Source organism: Lucilia sericata, unplaced genomic scaffold (assembly GCF_015586225.1).
Source record: "Lucilia sericata isolate MDLA Ls3-8-SP2 unplaced genomic scaffold, ASM1558622v1 Contig000755F_arrow, whole genome shotgun sequence".
In the NCBI taxonomy this organism is placed as follows: Eukaryota; Metazoa; Arthropoda; class Insecta; order Diptera; family Calliphoridae; genus Lucilia; species Lucilia sericata.
The window spans coordinates 169587-187935 of NW_023994752.1; the positions used below are offsets into that span (position 1 = coordinate 169587).

General features: G+C 29.0%; 6 protein-coding genes across 8 annotated transcripts; 2 read left to right on the forward strand and 4 right to left on the reverse strand.

Moving 5' to 3' along the window:
- Window positions 1-9: 9 nt before the first annotated feature.
- LOC119607838 (protein KRI1 homolog) lies at window positions 10-3133 on the reverse strand. Its single transcript, XM_037961946.1, has 5 exons — window positions 2910-3133; window positions 2546-2845; window positions 1266-2488; window positions 1042-1205; window positions 10-981 (listed from the first exon to the last, which is right to left on the reverse strand). The coding sequence occupies exons 1-5, from the start codon at window positions 3031-3033 to the stop codon at window positions 108-110; spliced, it is 2685 nt and encodes an 894-aa protein (XP_037817874.1). The 5' UTR covers window positions 3034-3133; the 3' UTR covers window positions 10-107.
- A 378-nt stretch (window positions 3134-3511) lies between these two features.
- LOC119607865 (isochorismatase domain-containing protein 1) lies at window positions 3512-4481 on the reverse strand. Its single transcript, XM_037961975.1, has 3 exons — window positions 4254-4481; window positions 3954-4163; window positions 3512-3891 (listed from the first exon to the last, which is right to left on the reverse strand). The coding sequence occupies exons 1-3, from the start codon at window positions 4374-4376 to the stop codon at window positions 3613-3615; spliced, it is 612 nt and encodes a 203-aa protein (XP_037817903.1). The 5' UTR covers window positions 4377-4481; the 3' UTR covers window positions 3512-3612.
- Window positions 4482-5033: 552 nt separating this feature from the next.
- Window positions 5034-6740, forward strand: LOC119607842 (NADH dehydrogenase [ubiquinone] 1 beta subcomplex subunit 5, mitochondrial). The gene is made up of 4 exons (XM_037961950.1): window positions 5034-5308; window positions 5416-5639; window positions 6100-6206; window positions 6482-6740. Exons 1-4 carry the CDS (start codon window positions 5224-5226, stop codon window positions 6618-6620), a joined length of 555 nt encoding a protein of 184 aa, XP_037817878.1. The 5' UTR covers window positions 5034-5223; the 3' UTR covers window positions 6621-6740.
- LOC119607843 (autophagy protein 12-like) lies at window positions 6739-7460 on the reverse strand. Its single transcript, XM_037961951.1, has 3 exons — window positions 7266-7460; window positions 7068-7204; window positions 6739-7010 (listed from the first exon to the last, which is right to left on the reverse strand). Exons 1-3 carry the CDS (start codon window positions 7324-7326, stop codon window positions 6888-6890), a joined length of 321 nt encoding a protein of 106 aa, XP_037817879.1. The 5' UTR covers window positions 7327-7460; the 3' UTR covers window positions 6739-6887.
- Window positions 7461-7521: 61 nt separating this feature from the next.
- LOC119607840 (eukaryotic translation initiation factor 3 subunit L) lies at window positions 7522-9753 on the forward strand. The gene is made up of 4 exons (XM_037961949.1): window positions 7522-7708; window positions 7883-8355; window positions 8427-9399; window positions 9464-9753. Exons 1-4 carry the CDS (start codon window positions 7679-7681, stop codon window positions 9596-9598), a joined length of 1611 nt encoding a protein of 536 aa, XP_037817877.1. The 5' UTR covers window positions 7522-7678; the 3' UTR covers window positions 9599-9753.
- Window positions 9754-10181: 428 nt separating this feature from the next.
- Window positions 10182-18234, reverse strand: LOC119607849 (rho GTPase-activating protein 68F). Of its 3 annotated transcripts, XM_037961959.1 has the most exons (9): window positions 17899-17916; window positions 16899-17009; window positions 15484-15564; window positions 13060-13188; window positions 12961-12996; window positions 12688-12889; window positions 11903-12612; window positions 11728-11834; window positions 10182-11284 (listed from the first exon to the last, which is right to left on the reverse strand). In XM_037961959.1, exons 3-9 carry the CDS (start codon window positions 15518-15520, stop codon window positions 11084-11086), a joined length of 1422 nt encoding a protein of 473 aa, XP_037817887.1. In that variant the 5' UTR covers window positions 15521-15564; window positions 16899-17009; window positions 17899-17916; the 3' UTR covers window positions 10182-11083. The 3 variants fall into 3 exon arrangements, with proteins under 3 accessions (XP_037817887.1, XP_037817889.1, XP_037817888.1); XM_037961961.1 differs by lacking the exons at window positions 16899-17009; window positions 17899-17916 and adding an exon at window positions 17988-18234; XM_037961960.1 differs by lacking the exons at window positions 16899-17009; window positions 17899-17916 and adding an exon at window positions 17976-18086.
- Between the last annotated feature and the right edge of the window lie 115 nt (window positions 18235-18349).

Below are 18349 nucleotides of genomic sequence, written 5' to 3' on the forward strand. Positions count from 1 at the left end.
TTGTAGATACGTTAAATTTTAAATTATTTACATAATTATTTTTTATTTAAATATATATAACACATTTATACATACATTTCTACAGCTAAAACTAAAGATCATATTTTTTATGATTGATTATTTCCATACTTTTGTTTTTTATGGAATTTTCTGGGATTAATACCGTAAGCCTTTAAACGTTCATCACTTATATCTTTACCATCTCCTTTAGAATTCTGTTTCGGTTTACCATTAAATGGCTTTTTGTTTTGGAATTTAGATTTGAATTTATCATTGGTGCTAAATTTGCCATTAAAGGTTTTTGTTTTGGGTATATTTTTACGCAAAGGAGGCAAGGAACCAACCCCTTCCGTAGAATTATTCAATTGTTTAGAGCCTTTAGCAAATGGATTGTTCTTGGCAGCAGGTTTGTTAGCGTTTGGTGCATTATTTGCTTTTTGAGAATTTTTATTAAAGTTTTTAGTTTCAACATTATTCGTTTGTTTGTTTGTAGCAACACCTTTATTAAATGGATTGTTAACTTTTTCATTGTCTTTATTAGAGTTTGTATTGGCAGTACTAGTAGTTGATATTTGAGGACCCTCACTGTTTGCCGCACTATTTTGATTCTGGCTTTGTGGTTTCTTTTTATTTTTCTTCTTTTTCTTTTTAGCCGCCTCTGTGGCCGTTTCTGCTGGCTGTTGGCCATTAATTGTTTCATTAAGTTTGGTTTTATCTTCAATTTTAGCTTTTTTGGCTACAGTTTCATCCGCATTTGAGGTATTTTCTTCTTTAATGCCAACATTTGTTTGGGTTTCCTCACCGGCGGAAGTTTGTGCAGCAGCTTGTGCATTTTGAGCTTTACGCTTTCTCCTTTTCTTGGCCTTTTTAGATTCTCCCGGCTGATTGTCTGCAGTAGTATTTGCTGCAGCAGTTTCAGCATTTGATGTAGTTGGTTCTTTTGTTCGTTCAGGTTCAGTTTCCTCATTTTCATTATCAGATCTATATTAAAAAAAAAAGTTTATATTATAAAAAAAAAATTAAACTTATTAATCTAATTACCCCTCTCCATATAAACTTTTAAATATTTTGCGTTTTAGTTCCTCATTTTTAGCTTTAAGTTTATAAAGTCTTTGTTCTTTCTTCTCCACTTGATCGGGACGTATTTGTATGGCTTTCTTAAGACTGGCCCATTGATTAAGTTCTTTATTTTTAGCCAACAGTATCTAAAAATAAATGTAAATGTGAAATTACTTTATATATGATTAAATTAATTCAAATCTCACCTCTTCTATAGTTAAACCAAAATCATTTGGTGTAGTTTCCACATACTTAAAACGACAGGGTGTATCTCCTATAATATCCTCACAATCGAGCTTGTAGTATTCATCTATATACTCTCCATAGGTCTTCTCATCCTCAGGATCGAATACCGGCTTTTCCGCTTTAATGATTTCCATAAAACGATCTCGTCTACCTTTGCGACCGCCTCTACGTTTTCTGGTATTTTCTATGAGCTCCTTTTGTAATTCTTCTTTTGCCTTACTGGGATCATAATCACAATCCATAATAAAATCTTCATCTTCACAATGAGGATCATTGTTGTCTTCATAATCATAACCTCCCGTATCACCATCATTATGTGGATCATAATTATCCCAATCCTCCACTTTCAATTCGTCTATATCTGAGGGACATTCAGGTTTCTCCTCACCCTCATCCACCTGATAGTATTCATCATTGAAAAGTTCTTGCATTCGGCGATCATGTGCCTCGGGATCAAAATCTTCTTCTAAGTCGTCATCCTTAAAGCCTAACTCATCATTGCCTGTGACCATTTTTAATTTTTCAATTTTTTCCTGTATCTCTTTACGTTTCATTTCCTTTACCATTTCCAGCTCTTTCATTTTTTGCTCTTTTTCTTGCAGTTTACGTTCTTTAGTCTCTTGTCTTTTCTTCTTACGCTTCTCATCTGCCACTCTCAGCGAACTTTCAATGGTACGTGGATAACGTTTAATGAATTCTTGATCTGGTTCTTCATATCGGAAATTGAATTTCTGTTCAAATTCCGCCTGTTTTTCCAATTCTTCTTCATCCTCCGACAGGGGAGCATTATCGCCTACAATTTCTTCATAAGTGGGTATTTCATTGTAGTTACTGGCCTCTGTGTAGCCTTTGTTAAGCACATAATCTCTGAGAAACTTTTCACTAGAAGGTAATTTATCATTACTCCAGTATTTTTTCAAAGGCTCTAGTTTTTCTTTAACCTCCTCTTGTATAGTATCCTTTTTGCCTGCTAACCATTTAAGATAATCTTCCTCTTCTTTATCTTTCTCTGCTTTGGTTTTTTCACGTTTTTTGAAAATTCCACCAAATTCTTCTTCCTCTGAATCATCTTCTTGATTCATGACTTTTTTGAATTCAGCTTTTAGACGGCGTTCTTCTTCTACCACTGTGGGTGAGAAAGGACGTTGTACAGCTTCTTTTTCCTCATCATCTTCATCGGAATCTGTTCAAAGTATAGCTATTAACAAAATGTTTTATTTCAATTCGTGCTGCCACTTACCATCCACAAATTTACCGCCCTTTTCTAAAATAATCTTTCTTTCATAATCCTTCAAAGTTACTGGCTTAGATTTCTTTTCCTTATTACTCTTGCCTTCTTCTCCAGCGGAATCATCCTCATCATTTTCCTCCTGTTTAAAGAATTTGGTATTTTTATCATAGATAGCAGGATCTTTACTTTTCAACGAAGCCAAGGTTTTTAAAAAATCTTGATCGAACGAAGGATCCAATACTTCATCCTCTTCCGACGAATCTGAATCATCAGAATCAGACTCAGAGACATCTAAACCTTTGTCTTTAACTAAAGAAATACATACAGAATATTAAAAAATTTCTCCTAAAATTAAAAATCATTTTTCACTTACATTTTTGCAATAATTCTTTTTTTCTTAAAGTATTATAACTTTTGGCAAAATTTTCATTTGTTTTTATTTGAAAATTATCCTCTTCCAAATTATCATCACTATCATCAAAAAGATTTCTACTCATTTTGATTTATTTAAAAATATATTTAATATTTTCTCGATAATTTTTAATAAACTTCTGTAGTATTTATTTTCACACGTGTTTGGGTTTTTATTTTGATTACAAATGAACTGAAATTGGAGTAAAGAGAAATGTCAAAGTATGCCAGTATAACCTGTGCAGAGTTGTATATTAAAGAAGGGGAAGTATAGCCAAATCTAATTTCACTAGTCAATTTTATTTTCCATGAAAGAACGAATTTTTAATTAAATTAAATCAAAAATTTTGTTACGAATTCAAAATTTGACTAAGAATTTGAAATTTCACTAAAATTTCGAAATTTCATTATTTATTCTAATCTACTTTATGATTGCTGGTATATTTTACTAGCACAAACAAATTTTCTTCAAAATGTTGACGTGTGGCCATACAGCTTAACGACTTTATCCCCGTTATGTTCAAATAAGCATTTTATTTACGTTCAGCAAAAATTTAAAATTTTATTAATAAACAAATTAAACAAATTTGATACACATACATATTTCAATTTACAAAATGCAACAAAACTTTCATTACCTTAAAACAATTTTTTCAAGAAAATATTTACAATTTGGAATTGGTTGCCGATAAAGATAATTCCATATCAGCCGATGGGTTATTGACAAATTTACGCACAATATCGAATTTAGGATGATTTTTATCACGCAATAAATCGAAAATAACACTTTCACTGGTAGTAACATTGCAACCAGCTGCACGGAAACGTTCCAAAGCCAAATCACGATCTTGTTTCAAACGAGAACACACACAATCGGCTACCAAAGAAACTCTTATGTTGCGTTCCAAAAGATCCATGGCAGTTTGTTCAACACAAATGTGGGACTAAAAAAAGTATTTACAAAACATTAGAGTAATATTATTCATTATTATTATCGTAAAAATACCTCTAAACCATACAGTACAACATCATCAGGTTTGTCGCCAAAAATCTCCTTCATTTTAGCGTCCAATTCCGGTACCAACATACTAAAACGAGTCTTGCTTATGACGGCTTTAGCATGGCTAATATCAATATCCTTAACACTGTGGCCCAAACGTTCGGGATAGTGTTCGGTAACAATCAAAGGTATACCCAATTCTTTGCCAGCTTTAGTCTATTAATTAATAATTTACATATAAATTATTACTTTAGATATAAGATGATATAATCAACGACAGTTACTGGAATATTCTCTTCTACTTACTAATTTATTGGAATTTTGTATAAAATTATCAAATAATGGCATGCCAGGACGAAATTTTTCCTGGATGTCACAGAAAAGAAACAGAGTCTTCTTGGGATTTAAATGACGCAAACGTGAGGCCATTTTTAGTGGAATTTAAAACCAATCGTACGAATGAATATTTTATAATTAAAGGTAACACAAGTACCGGCGATAAGAAACAAAGCAAAATCACAAATTAACTTAAAATGTCAGTATAATGGACTTGTGAATGCCCTATATTTCAATACATTCTAAGGCGAAGATATTGTATTTTTCTAAAGAGATTTCTTAACAATTATAGACAATCTCTGTTTGGAAATACTTTTAAAATCAAATACTAAAATCAATTGATAATAAGTAAATACTTTCTAAAAGTTTAAGAGATATATAACTTAACTTTAAGGAATATAACTTAAGTTAAATAAATTTAATATATATATTATTGTTTATTTCAGTACCGTACTGATGAAATCAACATCCATATGTAAAAACTAATATATTTTTTATAGGGTGCTGTTTACTAACAGCTGTTTGGTTTAGTGCTATAGATTTTTAGTGTAGGGAGGTATGACCATTGGAAAACGCGAATATATTTTCATATTACGCATTATTTTTTGCTTTAGATAGAATAAATTAATATTCACTTAAAATATTTTTATAATTTAATCTAATTTATAATTATTTCAAATTATCATATAAATTTATTAAATTAATTGTATTTACATAGAAAATGTCAATTTTGTCATTGTTTTTCTAATAGTAACATTAACAGATAATGCAGTGTTACTATATAACCTGTTTTATCGACTTAATGTCACAATTGTTTTTGTCTTCTTTCCCTCTTCCAGAAATTTTGACACTGACATTTTAGTATTTTTACTTTTGGTAAAAAGAAATTTTTGTATTCACGTTTTTAAACCGATTTTAACGTGATAAATTTTCAACAAAAATGGTCAGTTGGAGTTCTATTGTACGTCCAGCGGCTCAATTAGCCAAATATCGTACTATTTTGCAAACACCAGCTGTAAAAAATGGTAAGTTTGCAGTGTAATTTTGATGAAAAGTTTGTGCACTGAAATTGACATTACGCAACTTGGAGGAATAAAAGAAAAATAATTTATTTTTTTTTTGTTTTTAATAGCTGTTCAATTGCAATTGCGTCAAATGAGCGGTGGTCACCATCATATGATTGTACAGCCCTCCCGTTTCCAATGGAATAAATTTAAGGATTTATTGCACTTTTATGTGATGTTGGGTGTTTTACCCATTACTGCTCTGGTCATGTACTGCAACATTTTCATTGGTCCAGCTCAATTGCATGAAATTCCAGCCGATTATGAGCCTAAACACTGGGAATACCATAAGGTAATATATTGTTTTGTTATGAAGTTTAAAGTTGTTAAAATTCGAAAAAGGTGGATACAGCCAGATTCTACATAAGATAGATATATAGATCAAAGAACCGTTAATCCGCTTTGAGAACATTTTCGACATTTAATGACGATAAAATGGGGTTGTCATAGAATCCAATCATTGTGGAAATATTATTTGAAAAAACATACATTGGGATACAGAAATCCGATTTTGTCCGTTTTTTTTGGATATAGAATTCTATTTTTTATCGCACAAAAAAGCAATAACATAAGATTTTATGAGGCATATGTATTTTTTTGTTCTGTCAATCATTGGATTCTATGACAACCCCAACTAATTATTTTTTCTTATAGAATCTTAACTTCTTCCTTATGTTTCTGGTACAACAGCGACATAAATCTAGTAACTAATATATTCTAATTTTAATTCTTGATTATGTCTTCCTTTGCAGCACCCAATTTCTCGCTTCATTGCCCGCTACATGTTCCCTAGTCCACAACAGGAATATGAGAAAAACTTACATTTCCTTTATGAAGAAGATGAGAAAGCTCAAATCAGGTACATAAAAATCGAATTAATAAATCATATAACAAATTTATTCATCTGCTGTTAATTCACCCATTGAACATAAATTCTGTGACAAATACATATTTAAAAATGCATGTCCTTTCTCCTTATTGTCACACAGAATAGCATGTATTTATGGGTGAATTAAAACAACAAACTGCCTACCAACCGTTCTTATTTAAAACGTCATAACATTGGCTTAATTAGTCCATTGATTCCATTTAATAGTTTATTCTAAAACCTAATTAACTCAAATTTATTTGCAGACTACTTGAAGAGAAAATTCGTGCTAAAATGTCCGAACGTAACGATTACCAAGCCTACTACTACAGGCCCGTCATTGCCAAATATCACAGAATTTCCAAGGAAGCTGCTGATGAATTGGAAGATTTGCGTGGTGATTAAACTCTCAGCAATTAATATATGGGTCGCTACGATTCAATGAAATTACATTATCTTTAGTTTAATTAAAGTGCAGAAACAACTATTGTTGAAAAATAAATAAAACTTGAAACTAAAAAAGTATAGGTATTTGTTTTTTAATAATTTAATAATATGTTATTATTAATTAAATGCCTTATGTAAATATAAATTAGAAAGAAAAAAATAATGTTGACTTTTTGGTTAAATATTTTTAAGAGAATATGGTGGTGAGTGACACATAAAATCGATTTATCCCCAGGCTTGGTTTTTACAGTAATATAAAACCAATTTACCATTAGTACCGTGACAATCATATAAATTCTTAATAATTTGATCGGGAGCTGGCGCAAAAGTTTGATTAACATATAAAAACTGCAATAAATAATTTAGATATAAACATTGGTCAGCAAAAAATAAAACTTTACTTACAATTTGTTCCGAGGGATCTAATTTCAAATATTTGTGTATAAACTTTTGTATCCAGCTAACGGTTTTGTAGGGGTCTACCGTCCAAGTGCGTTTCTTGATAATGGGTACATTGCCCGTAGCATTTAGGAGTATACAAACTAGATAAAAAATCCTTAAAGTTAATAATTTAATTTTGTTTAGAATAAACTGTTTACTGACTTTTATTATCCTTTTCTTTATCTGCTGCAGTTTGTGAAGTTTCGTTTTCATTATCAGCCATTTTGGTAAAATTAATTGAAGTTGTTTATTTATAGGTTGAAATTTTGTGTAAATAATTTATTTCTCACTTTTTACAATAATAATAAAAAAAAACTTCAGCTGACAGCTTTTTTTTGTTTATTTTCAATGACATTTAAATCGATAAAGCAGTTTAATTAAATAATGTCACAAAATTTGCAAGGTTTAACAGCTATAAAGTATTGGCAACACTGTTTATAATAAATGTCATTGCTGGTTTTGCTTTGTAGCTTCTTTCTTTGTGATTTCTGCTAGAAATCTTGCTGGCGTGTTGCTGTCATTTTTTGTGAAAAATTATTAAATTTACCCATAAATAACTAATTAAAATTAATAAAATGTATAGTGGAGAAGAGTTTGCGACTACGGTTAGTTAATTTTGTGGAAAAAACCTTATATTGTTCAATATTTGCCGCAGAATTTGTAAAAGCAAAATGTTTGCAAAAAAAATCACATACACAAACATAACCTAAAAAAAATATTTTGAGCCTCCTTTTTCACACACACATTTATCTTGTTTCTTTTTTCTATACATGTTTTAGGAGTATTATGATGAGTATGCCCATACTGGTGATCCACAATTGGATTTGGAATATGAACGCAACTACTATCGCATGCCCGATAATGTCAAATATTTCCTCATCAACTTTTGCCAGGCTATTAAGGAGGGTGTGTTGTTTGACATCCAGAATATGTATGAGAACACTTTTCCACAAATAAGTGATCATCATTTTGATAAGAGTGCTTGGCCTGATGAGGAAGAAGTTGCTTCCTTGGTCGACAACGACAAGGTGTTCTTAATTTTGTACAAAGAATTGTACTATCGTCATATTCATGCCCGCATTCCCGGTGGTCCCAAATTGGAACAACGCATTCATTCTTTCTTCAACTATTGTGATTTCTTCAATTTAATAATCTCCTCCCAGAGCCCAGTATTGTTGGAATTGCCCGACATTTGGTTGTGGGAATTGGTTGATGAATTTGTTTATCAGTTCCAAAACTTTGCTCAATACAGGTAAATGGTTTTGTTTATGATTACAACCCACTCTTTATACATTTAATTATTATTTGTTTCTTCTTTCGCAGAGCTCGTTTGACTGATAAGACCCAAGAGGAAATTCATCAATTGTGTGTTAATCACAGTAATGTCTGGAGTATTTTATGTATTCTCAATGTTCTCCATTCTTTGGTTGACATCTCCAATATCAAAAAACAATTGGAAGCCATTTCTCAGGGCAACGATCCCCAAACTGTTGCTGGTGAATTTGGTGAATTGTCCTTCTACAAAATGTTGGGCTATTTCTCTTTGGTTGGCTTATTGCGTGTACACTCTTTGTTGGGTGATTATTATCAGGCCATTAAAGTTTTGGAACCCATAGAAATCCACAAAAAATCAACCTACTCTCATATTCCTGCTTGTCAGATTTCCACCTCGTACTATGTAGGTTTTGCCTACATGATGATGCGTCGTTATGCTGATGCCATCCGCACCTTCTCCGATATTCTTTTGTACATTCAACGCACAAAACAATTGTACAGCACTCGTTCCTATCAAAACGATCAAATCAACAAACAAGCCGAACAAATGTACCATTTGTTAGCCATCTGCTTGGTCTTGCATCCCCAGTGCATCGATGAATCCATCCAACAGGTGTTGCGCGAAAAGAACTATCACGATGCCATGTTTAAAATGCAATGTGGTGATTTGGACGTATTTAAATCATTCTTTTTGTTCGCCTGTCCCCGTTTCGTCAGTCCTTGTCCTCCAGCTGCTGATGCTCCCATGGAGGATTATGTTAAAGATCCCATGGAACATCAATTGCAAGTATTCATGGATGAAGTTAGACAACAAGCTGATTTACCCACCACCCGCTCTTATTTGAAACTTTACACCACCTTGCCATTGGCTAAGTTAGCTTCGTTCATCGATTCCAATGCCAGTGAGGATGATGTTTCTAAATTGTTGATCCGTTTATTGTGCTTCAAACATAAGATGCGTAATTTGGTTTGGACTAAGGGTTCCAGTGGTTTAGAGGGTAAATTCAAGTCTGGTTCAGAGGTAATTTGGATTTTTTTTTATGTTTTTTGTAACATTTTATATTTAATTATTGTTTTGTTTTCAGTTGGATTTCTATATTGATGATGACATGATTCATATTGCCGACACTAAGGTATCACATCGTTATGGCGATTTCTTCGTACGCAAAATTTTGAAATTCAACGATTTAAATCGCAAATTGAAAAATATTAACATTTAAATTATTATTTTAATCTAATATATAAACAACTTGATTTTGTATCGTATATAACTTGTAGTTTAACAAACTTTTGTGACTTTTTCCCATTATAAGAAGATGTAATTAAAGAAATAAAAAGATAAGGCATTTATTTAAATGCTTTGAAAAAGTCTAAATTGTTGCTCTGGTGTTTGAATTTTATTGGAAAGAGTGTGAACTAATAGGTTTATGATCATGGGGTTTATTTTACTCTTTAACTTGATTTTAGCTAAACTATATATCAATATATAGTCGAAAGCATCTCTCTAGTCTTTAACAATTTCTACAAAAACTTTTTAATTTTTAAACAACTTCTATAAAAACCTAATTTTTAAATTTTAAAATCTTAATTTTTAAAGAATTTCTATAAAACTTAAAAATTTTCAAACAATTTCTATAAAAACTTTAATATTGAAATTTTTTAAAAAGTTTATCTTCTATTAAAACACTTTAGCTAATTTTATAAATATTTGTTTATTTTTTATTATATTTTTTTTTTTTATTTTTTGTTAATATAACATTTAAAAAACATTTATATTACAAAGTTTAAAACTTTTCTTATTTATTTTTTGTTTTTGGTGTGCGTTGTTAACTTCTATTTTTATTTTTCTTTCTTGAATTATAAAAATGTTTCGAAATAAATTTGTGTGTGTGTGTGTATAGTTTAGTGCAAAATGTTTCATTTGTTATGATTTAAAGTTTTCTTAATTTTGATATTTGCCAAATAAAATAAAATTTTAAAGTCTTAAAAGCTAAAAAAAGATGTACGTACATATTCTGTTTACTTAATTTGGAACATTAAAATCATTTATTTTTATGATATAGGTGGACATATTTGTGTAACACTTTTTCACACCAGTTATGTAAGGAGTTATAATAGTTTGTTTAGTTTTTGTTTTAAATTGTGACATTAGATTTAGTTATGAAATTATGAAGATTTTTTATTTTAAATATTTAGTTTACAATGACAGTTTAAAATCATTTTGTTGTTTAAATTCTTTACTTTTTTCATTTTGTTGGTAATTCTTTGGTAAATAAATATTTTTTAAAATTTTAATTATCAAATATACAACAAAAAATATGGTTTTTTAGTTCAATTAAATTGTTGGGTTTTTATATAAAAATTAGTACAATTGATTACATAGTTAAATAATAATATGAAAATATACAAAAAAAAACATTAGACTTATAAAACTAAAATATTTTTAAATGGTTACACAAAACACCTTAGGTAATAACGAAATAAAAATGTAGAATAAGTAAAATAATGTGATGACCTATGTTAATTTTTTTTAAACAACTAAATACACTAAAAATTGTTTACATAAAATTTTAGAATATTATCTCTTCTTGTAGACTTTTAGTTTAAGTTTTAATTAAAATTTATTATGATTAAGTGTGGAAATTGTTTAAACAATCAGTATTGCCGTGATTATGCTGGTTAATTAATCTGGTAGTTGTTATTATTTAGCCAATAGGCGTTGGACGTTGATTGATATCGACCAGATAAATGTCTCGGTGATTTTGTAAAACAAAATCTACAAACGCATTAATCGGTGCAATTTCATCGAGTGAGGTTGTATTTTTACCAGACCATAAAAAGTTTGGTCCAAACACTATGGCCAAATTGGATGAAGTCATTTTATTAAGATCTTCACATTCCATAACCTGTTAATGAAGGAAGTTCATTAGTATTAATTATTTTTTCTATAAAAACTTTTAAATTTTGAAACAATTTTTATAGAAAACTTTTCAATTTTTAAAAAATTTCTGTATACAAATTTTAATTTTAAAAATAATTTCTATAAAAACTTTTCAATTTTGAAATAATTTCTATTTATTCAATATTTGAAAAATTTTCAATAAAAACTTTTCAATTTTGAAATAAATTTTTCTTATACATTTTGAAACATAAATATAAAAATTTTTCAAATTGAAACAATTCCTATAAAATTTGGAAACTAATCTATCCAATATTGAAAAATTTTCCATAAAAAATATAAATATTGGAAAACTTTTATATTAAAACATTTTCTATAAAAACTTAACAACACTGAACAAATTTCTTTATATTGAAAATCCATATAAAAACTATTGGAAACAATACTTACTCTTACTAAAAATTCTACAATATATTTAAATAATTCATAGTTTTCTTCAGGTAATCTTTCGCGTATTAACATAGTTACATTGCGGGATCTATCCTCTTTGGGCCATTCTAAAATTATACAAGATTGAAAGTATCTGTCCATTATTTCTTATTATTATTTTTTTTTTGCTACTTACCCAAAAAACTAGTTATCTCATCATATAATTCAAATGTTAATAACGGTTCCGAAAGATCTCTAAGAAAACTTTTTAATAGACCAGCTATAACATGTACATTAACATCTTTAAGATCAACATCTTCACCGCGATTAACACGATCTTTGAGGGCTATAATTTCACTATGATTGCCAGAACGACGGAATATACCCTCTGTATCGATCATACCGGTAATGGAGAGCGAGTCAACACATTTGCGTACAATCGGTGGAATGGAATTTAAACATGGACTATTAGTAACTATAAATTTAAGGGTTACCCCAAATTGTGTTGTTTTTGCCATGTGTGAAGTACTGATATTGTTATTACTGCTGGCAGCGTATTTGCGATTATGATTTAGACGATCATCTAGATCACATATATTATCAGGTAGCTTAAGCTTTGATAGGCCCAAAGCTTGACGTAGTTCATCTAAACTGGATATGTAGACCAACTTTTTGCGAAACTTTTCACTGATGAAGGGACTAAAGAAGTTCCATATGACACGTATAAACCAGGTGGGATGAACCACATAGAGATTTTTTAGATTTTTACGAAAATTTCGATCAAGTTCTTTATATGAATTCCATAGAAATTGTGCAGATGGTTTATTGTCCTCCTTTAGGCCTTGATGGAAATACACTAATATATAATCGTTTTCAACAAAAGGTTCGATTTCTTTAATAACATCTCTAAAACAAAAAAAAAAAAAAAGTTTGAAAATTTTCACAAATCGCTACTTATTAAAGGAACATGATTTTACCAACCTTATAAATATTTCCATTTGTGATTTCTCTGGAAATCTAGAGGCGTATATAGCAAATATATGACGTCCTTGTTTATCGGTGCCCAAAAAATCACAATTTGTACGTTTAGGAGAAATGCTGAAATTTTCAGTTTCTTCTCTTAATTGATCTTCGAAATCATCTTCCAAAGGATTAACTATATCCTCAGGTTCTTCATGGCAATCTTGTTTAACAAATTAAGAAATGAAAACTTATTAAAATACATACATACATATTTATGTAAATCTTATTTACCTTCAGTTACCACAAAGTCATCATCCATAACATCATCTAAATAAATTAATTTTAACATAATACTATTTATTTCCAATTTTCAAAATAACAACTACTCACTTTGTGGTGCAATGGGTGTGGCTAACAATTCTGTATCATCGAATTCGAGTTTGGGTTCAAAATCATGTAAATCCGATAGACTGGGTTGTGGTTCATCGGAATTTTCTACTAGTGGATTAATAGCAGGTCCTAGACGATTAACACGAAACTCATTATATCCATTATTTTAATTCAAATTTATAATGTGCATTAAGTACATACTAATAATTTAATTAGTAATAACGCCTTTTTACTTATATTTTTTGGCAGTTTTTAGTATTTGTGATATTTTTAGTTTGTTTGTTTTTTATTTTGGAAAATAAATCAAATGTTGTTGGGTGTAAAGAAAAAGTTTTAATTTAATATTATTATTATTACAAAGAGACCAAACAAGAAGAAAATCTATACAAAAACAACACAACATTTAGTTGAAAAAGAGGGAAAATAAAACAAACAAAAACTAATATGGATATGAACGAAATTGAAAAAAAATAATAATAATTACACAAAGGCGAATAATTAAATGAAGAAGATAAACTTAAACTTTATGTTTTGTGTTCTACTTGAGATTATTGAGGATGTAGTATTGGCAGGTTCTATTTTCTAATAAACAGTCTATTTGTTCTATAAAAACCATTTATAACAAAAAATTTCTGAACTAGAACTGAAGTAGAACTGAACTAGAACTGAACTAGAACTGAACTAGAACTGAACTAGAACTGAACTAGAACTGAACTAGAACTGAACTAGAACTGAACTAGAACTGAACTAGAGCTGAACTAGAACTGAACTAGAACTGAACTAGAACTGAACTCGAACAGAACTAGAACTGAACTAGAACTGAACTAGAACTGAACTAGAACTGAACTAGAACTGAACTAGAACTGAACTAGAACTGAACTAGAACTGAACTAGAACTGAACTAGAACTGAACTAGAACTGAACTAGAACTGAACTAGAACTGAACTAGAACTGAACTAGAACTGAACTAGAACTGAACTAGAACTGAACTAGAACTGAACTAGAACTGAACTAGAAATGAACTAGAACTGAACTAGAACTGAACTAGAACTGAACTAGAACTGAACTAGAACTGAACTAGAACTGAACTAGAACTGAACTAGAACTGAACTAGAACTGAACTAGAACTGAACTAGAACTGAACTAGAACTAACTAGAACTGAACTAGAACTGAACTAGAACTGAACTAGAACTGAACTAGAACTGAACTAGAACTGAACTAGAACTGAACTAGACCTGAACTAGAACTGAACTAGAACTGAACTAGAACTGAACTAGAACTGAACTAGAACTGAAGTAGAACTGAACTAGAACTGAACTAGAACTGAACTAGAACTGAACTAGAACTGAACTAGAACTGAACTAGAACTGAACTAGAATTGAACTAGAACTGAACTAGAACTGAACTAGAACTGAACTAGAACTGAACTAGAACTGAACTAGAACTGAACTAGAACTGAACTAGAACTGAACTAGAACTGAACTAGAACTGAACTAGAACTGAACTAGAACTGAACTAGAACTGAACTAGAACTGAACTAGAACTGAACTAGAACTGAACTAGAACTGAACTATAACTGAACTAAAACTGAACTATATCTGAAATAGATCTGAGCTGAGACTGAATATTTCTATATTGAAAATGTTTTTATAAAAAGTTTTTAATAATGAAAAATTTTCTATAATAACATTTCAATATCTAAAAAATTTCTATAAAATATTTCATTATCGAAAAAGTTTCTATAAACAATTTTCAACATCAAAAAATGTTCTAATATAAAATATCAATATTATAAACAATTTCAATATTTCATTCAAAAAATCGAAATACTGAACAATACTAAAAAATTCATGAATATTTTAAAATTATTTAATGAAGAAATAAGGTTTGAAGTTGGAAAATGTAAGAAATTTTCTTCAAATAAAACTAAAATTGTATTTTTATAAACCGACATGATTCATAGATTATTTTAGCATGCTCAGTATCTAAAGGGAGTGAAGATGTCCCGAAAATTATATACTAACATATTAATTAATTAGAAATCATTAAAAACTCTAGAACTAAACACTTGTAACTTAAATTGTTTTTAAATTTAATTTTTAAATTTGAAATACATTTTGTACATCAGACTAATTTTTCCCAATTATTCTTGTTATCAACAATGGTCATTATTTCCGTTTCAATTTTAAACATGAACCCGTAATCGAAATCTTTTTTATTATTGTTAAATATTTAACAACTACGTATTTATAAATACATATTATTAAATATTCTCTGAATCATATTTATACATATGAATGTATGTTTTTTTGTGAAGTACTTGAGATGGATTTAATAATGGTGGGTTTATGTACATGCGAAATATTTAACTTTACACCTTATCTATACAACAAAATAATAACGAAAAAGAAATGATTAATTACCTGGAAGACGTGGTATATTCATATTCCTGTGATCCATGGCAAAAAATAAAGCCAATAATTTGATAGTAGATTAGTTTGTGGCTAAAATTAGATAATTTTAAAAATAAACAATGTTATAATTAAGTAAAAGTTTATTTAAGATGAGAATTAGAACTGAAAGTAACAGTATTGTTATAATAAAGTAAACGTAAAATGGATCCTATTAAATATTCTATAACCTGCAAATTTATAAGTATATAAAGTACACGAAAAAAGCACGTATCATTGAAATTTTTTTATATATACATATGTAACACATTCTGTTTCAGTATTAATCAGATTTATACTTTTTATTAAAAATATACACACAGGAATAGTTTTTTTATACAACCAGACATCTCGCATTTTCACATAATTGTGAACTAGTGAAGTAGATTTGAACTAGTATTGAATAAAAACTAAACTAGAAATGAACTAGAACTGAACTAGATTGTAACTCGAATCTAACTTAAAATAAACTTGAACTAGAACTGAACTAGATTGTAACTCGAATCTAACTTAAAATAAACTTGAACTAGAACTGAACTAGATTGTAACTCGAATCTAACTTAAAATAAACTTGAACTAGAACTGAACTAGAACTGAACAAGAACTGAACTAGAACTGAACTAGAACTGAACTAGAACTGAACTAGAACTGAACTAGAACTGAACTAGAACTGAACTAGAACTGAACTAGAACTGAACTAGAACTGAACTAGAACTGAACTAGAACTGAACTAGAACTGAACTAGAACTGAACTAGAACTGAACTAGAACTGAACTAGAACTGAACTAGAACTGAACTAGAACTGAACTAGAACTGAACTAGAACTGAACTAGAACTGAACTAGAACTGAACTAGAACTGAACTAGAACTGAACTAGAACTGAACTAGAACTGAACTAGAACTGAACTAGAACTGAACTAGAACTGAACTAGAACTGAACTAGAACTGAACTAGAACTGAACTAGAACTGAACTAGAACTGAACTAGAACTGAACTAGAACTGAACTAGAACTGAACTAGAACTGAACTAGAACTGAACTAGAACTGAACTAGAACTGAACTAGAACTGAACTAGAACTGAACTGAACTAGAACTGAACTAGAACTGAACTAGAACTGAACTAGAACTGAACTATAACTGAACTATAACTGAACTATAACTGAACTATAACTGAACTAGAACTGAACTAGTTCAATTGAATTATTTTCATATATGTATTTCTTTTGTATTAAAATATAGATAAATCTTTTGACTTCTTAAAGTTTATTATAACGTTCAGTTTTTGTGCATGAAAAAATTTTGCTATAAAACAAATCTAATATTAAAATAATTGCAAATAAGAAAATTTAAAGTATTCTTATAAATACATTGTTATTTTGTTAATTTACCTATAATTATATTTATAACGGTAAAAGAAACACAAAGTTATCAGTTCATGACGTCACTTACAGCAATAGAAGTTCATATACACATCTATACATGTGTGTTTATTAGGCCAGCTTGCAAAAGTAAAATAATATTATAAAAAAACAAATTTCGAAATAAATTTCGAGATTGGCTAAATTACTTTTTTGATATTAAAGATTAAGTAAATTTTTTATATTATAAACATTTGCTTAGACTAATCGACAGATTGGTCTATAAACTAAGTAAGTTTAGTTAATAGACCAATATATACAATTGTCAATAGACTCGACAATAAAGTAGTTAATAGGATAATAAACGGACTAGTCTATAAACTAGTTCACAGACTTATCAATAAAATAATCAATAGACTCATCTATAAATGGACTATTCTATAGTATAGACAATAGACTTTCCATTGAACTGAAAATATACTATTAGAATATTATTCAATTGTAATTTAGTACTTTAATTTTAAAAGAGTACTCTTTTTGGTAAAGAACTTAAAGACAATATTTGTGCAATATAGCATCCAGTTAAATCTGCAAATAAACAAAATAAAATCTTTAATCTATTTTTGGAGGGGCTGGTCTAATGTTCATATTTAAACTTGCATGCAAATTGTTGGTGTGATTGTTATTTTGTTTGGAAAGTAAGAAAGAAAATAAAAATAATATGCAGTTTCATGTAAATTTGATTAGTATAGACTTGCAAAGTTGTTATATGTATATGAATGTATGCAAATTAATGCATTATTTTATAAAAATATTTGTCGAAACAAATCAGTTCATTTTAGAAAAAAGTATTTGTTTCTTGTCTTTTTTATTATTTTTTGTTGACACTCGGGGAGTCGAGTACAAGCACACACACCCTAATACACAAAATCAGACTTGGCAAAAACTGACTTTTTTCGGTTTTATATTTTCTAATACACGTAGTCAATTTTAGTTTTTTTAATGACTTTATATTATTTTTATCTATTACTTGAACTGTATAATTTTATGGGAGATATTGATAAAACCCTTTTTGTTAATTGCGTAGGTTGTTTGGTTGCTGGTTACCTTGTTACTCACTCTTTTTTTTTTTTGCAAGTCCTAAGCAAAAACAATTTTGGTTTTTATTACACTTTGTCTTTGTTATTTCTAAAAATTTATATAAATCCTTTTGATATTTTTACTTTTCCATTTGAATTAATAAACTTTATTGTGTTATTTAAAATATTAAATAAAGTTGCTAAATGTTCATTATATTTTAATATCTCTATTTTGATAAAAACTTGAATGAAAATTTTTTTTCGTTTTGCACATATACGAGTTTTATATATTATTTTTCTTTTTCTTATCGTTTATGTCAAAGGAGAATTTAAATAAGATGTTTTAAAAGCTCTAATGTAAATTTTTTATATATGGCTTTTGGCAGTTGTAATAAACTAAAC

Coding starts and splice junctions, on each gene's coding strand:
- LOC119607840 (XM_037961949.1), top strand. CDS start 7,679: ATGTATAGTGGAGAAGAGTTTGCGACTACG. Junction 8,356..8,426: donor CAAAACTTTGCTCAATACAG/GTAAATGGTTTT, acceptor CTTCTTTCGCAG/AGCTCGTTTGACTGATAAGA. Junction 9,400..9,463: donor AATTCAAGTCTGGTTCAGAG/GTAATTTGGATT, acceptor TTTTGTTTTCAG/TTGGATTTCTATATTGATGA.
- LOC119607849 (XM_037961961.1), bottom strand. CDS start 15,520: ATGGATCACAGGAATATGAATATACCACGTCTTCCAG. Junction 12,997..13,059: donor CACACCCATTGCACCACAAA/GTGAGTAGTTGT, acceptor TAATTTATTTAG/ATGATGTTATGGATGATGAC. Junction 12,890..12,960: donor TGACTTTGTGGTAACTGAAG/GTAAATAAGATT, acceptor TTGTTAAACAAG/ATTGCCATGAAGAACCTGAG.
- LOC119607843 (XM_037961951.1), bottom strand. CDS start 7,326: ATGGCTGATAATGAAAACGAAACTTCACAAACTGCAGCAGATAAAGAA. Junction 7,205..7,265: donor TAAAGAAAAGGATAATAAAA/GTCAGTAAACAG, acceptor TTTTTTATCTAG/TTTGTATACTCCTAAATGCT. Junction 7,011..7,067: donor TAGATCCCTCGGAACAAATT/GTAAGTAAAGTT, acceptor TATTTATTGCAG/TTTTTATATGTTAATCAAAC.
- LOC119607838 (XM_037961946.1), bottom strand. CDS start 3,033: ATGAGTAGAAATCTTTTTGATGATAGTGATGATAATTTGGAAGAGGAT. Junction 2,489..2,545: donor GGGCGGTAAATTTGTGGATG/GTAAGTGGCAGC, acceptor TACTTTGAACAG/ATTCCGATGAAGATGATGAG. Junction 1,206..1,265: donor TTGGTTTAACTATAGAAGAG/GTGAGATTTGAA, acceptor ATTTATTTTTAG/ATACTGTTGGCTAAAAATAA.
- LOC119607842 (XM_037961950.1), top strand. CDS start 5,224: ATGGTCAGTTGGAGTTCTATTGTACGTCCAGCGGCTCAATTAGCCAAA. Junction 5,309..5,415: donor AACACCAGCTGTAAAAAATG/GTAAGTTTGCAG, acceptor TGTTTTTAATAG/CTGTTCAATTGCAATTGCGT. Junction 6,207..6,481: donor GATGAGAAAGCTCAAATCAG/GTACATAAAAAT, acceptor ATTTATTTGCAG/ACTACTTGAAGAGAAAATTC.
- LOC119607865 (XM_037961975.1), bottom strand. CDS start 4,376: ATGGCCTCACGTTTGCGTCATTTAAATCCCAAGAAGACTCTGTTTCTT. Junction 4,164..4,253: donor TACAAAATTCCAATAAATTA/GTAAGTAGAAGA, acceptor ATTAATTAATAG/ACTAAAGCTGGCAAAGAATT. Junction 3,892..3,953: donor TTGTACTGTATGGTTTAGAG/GTATTTTTACGA, acceptor TACTTTTTTTAG/TCCCACATTTGTGTTGAACA.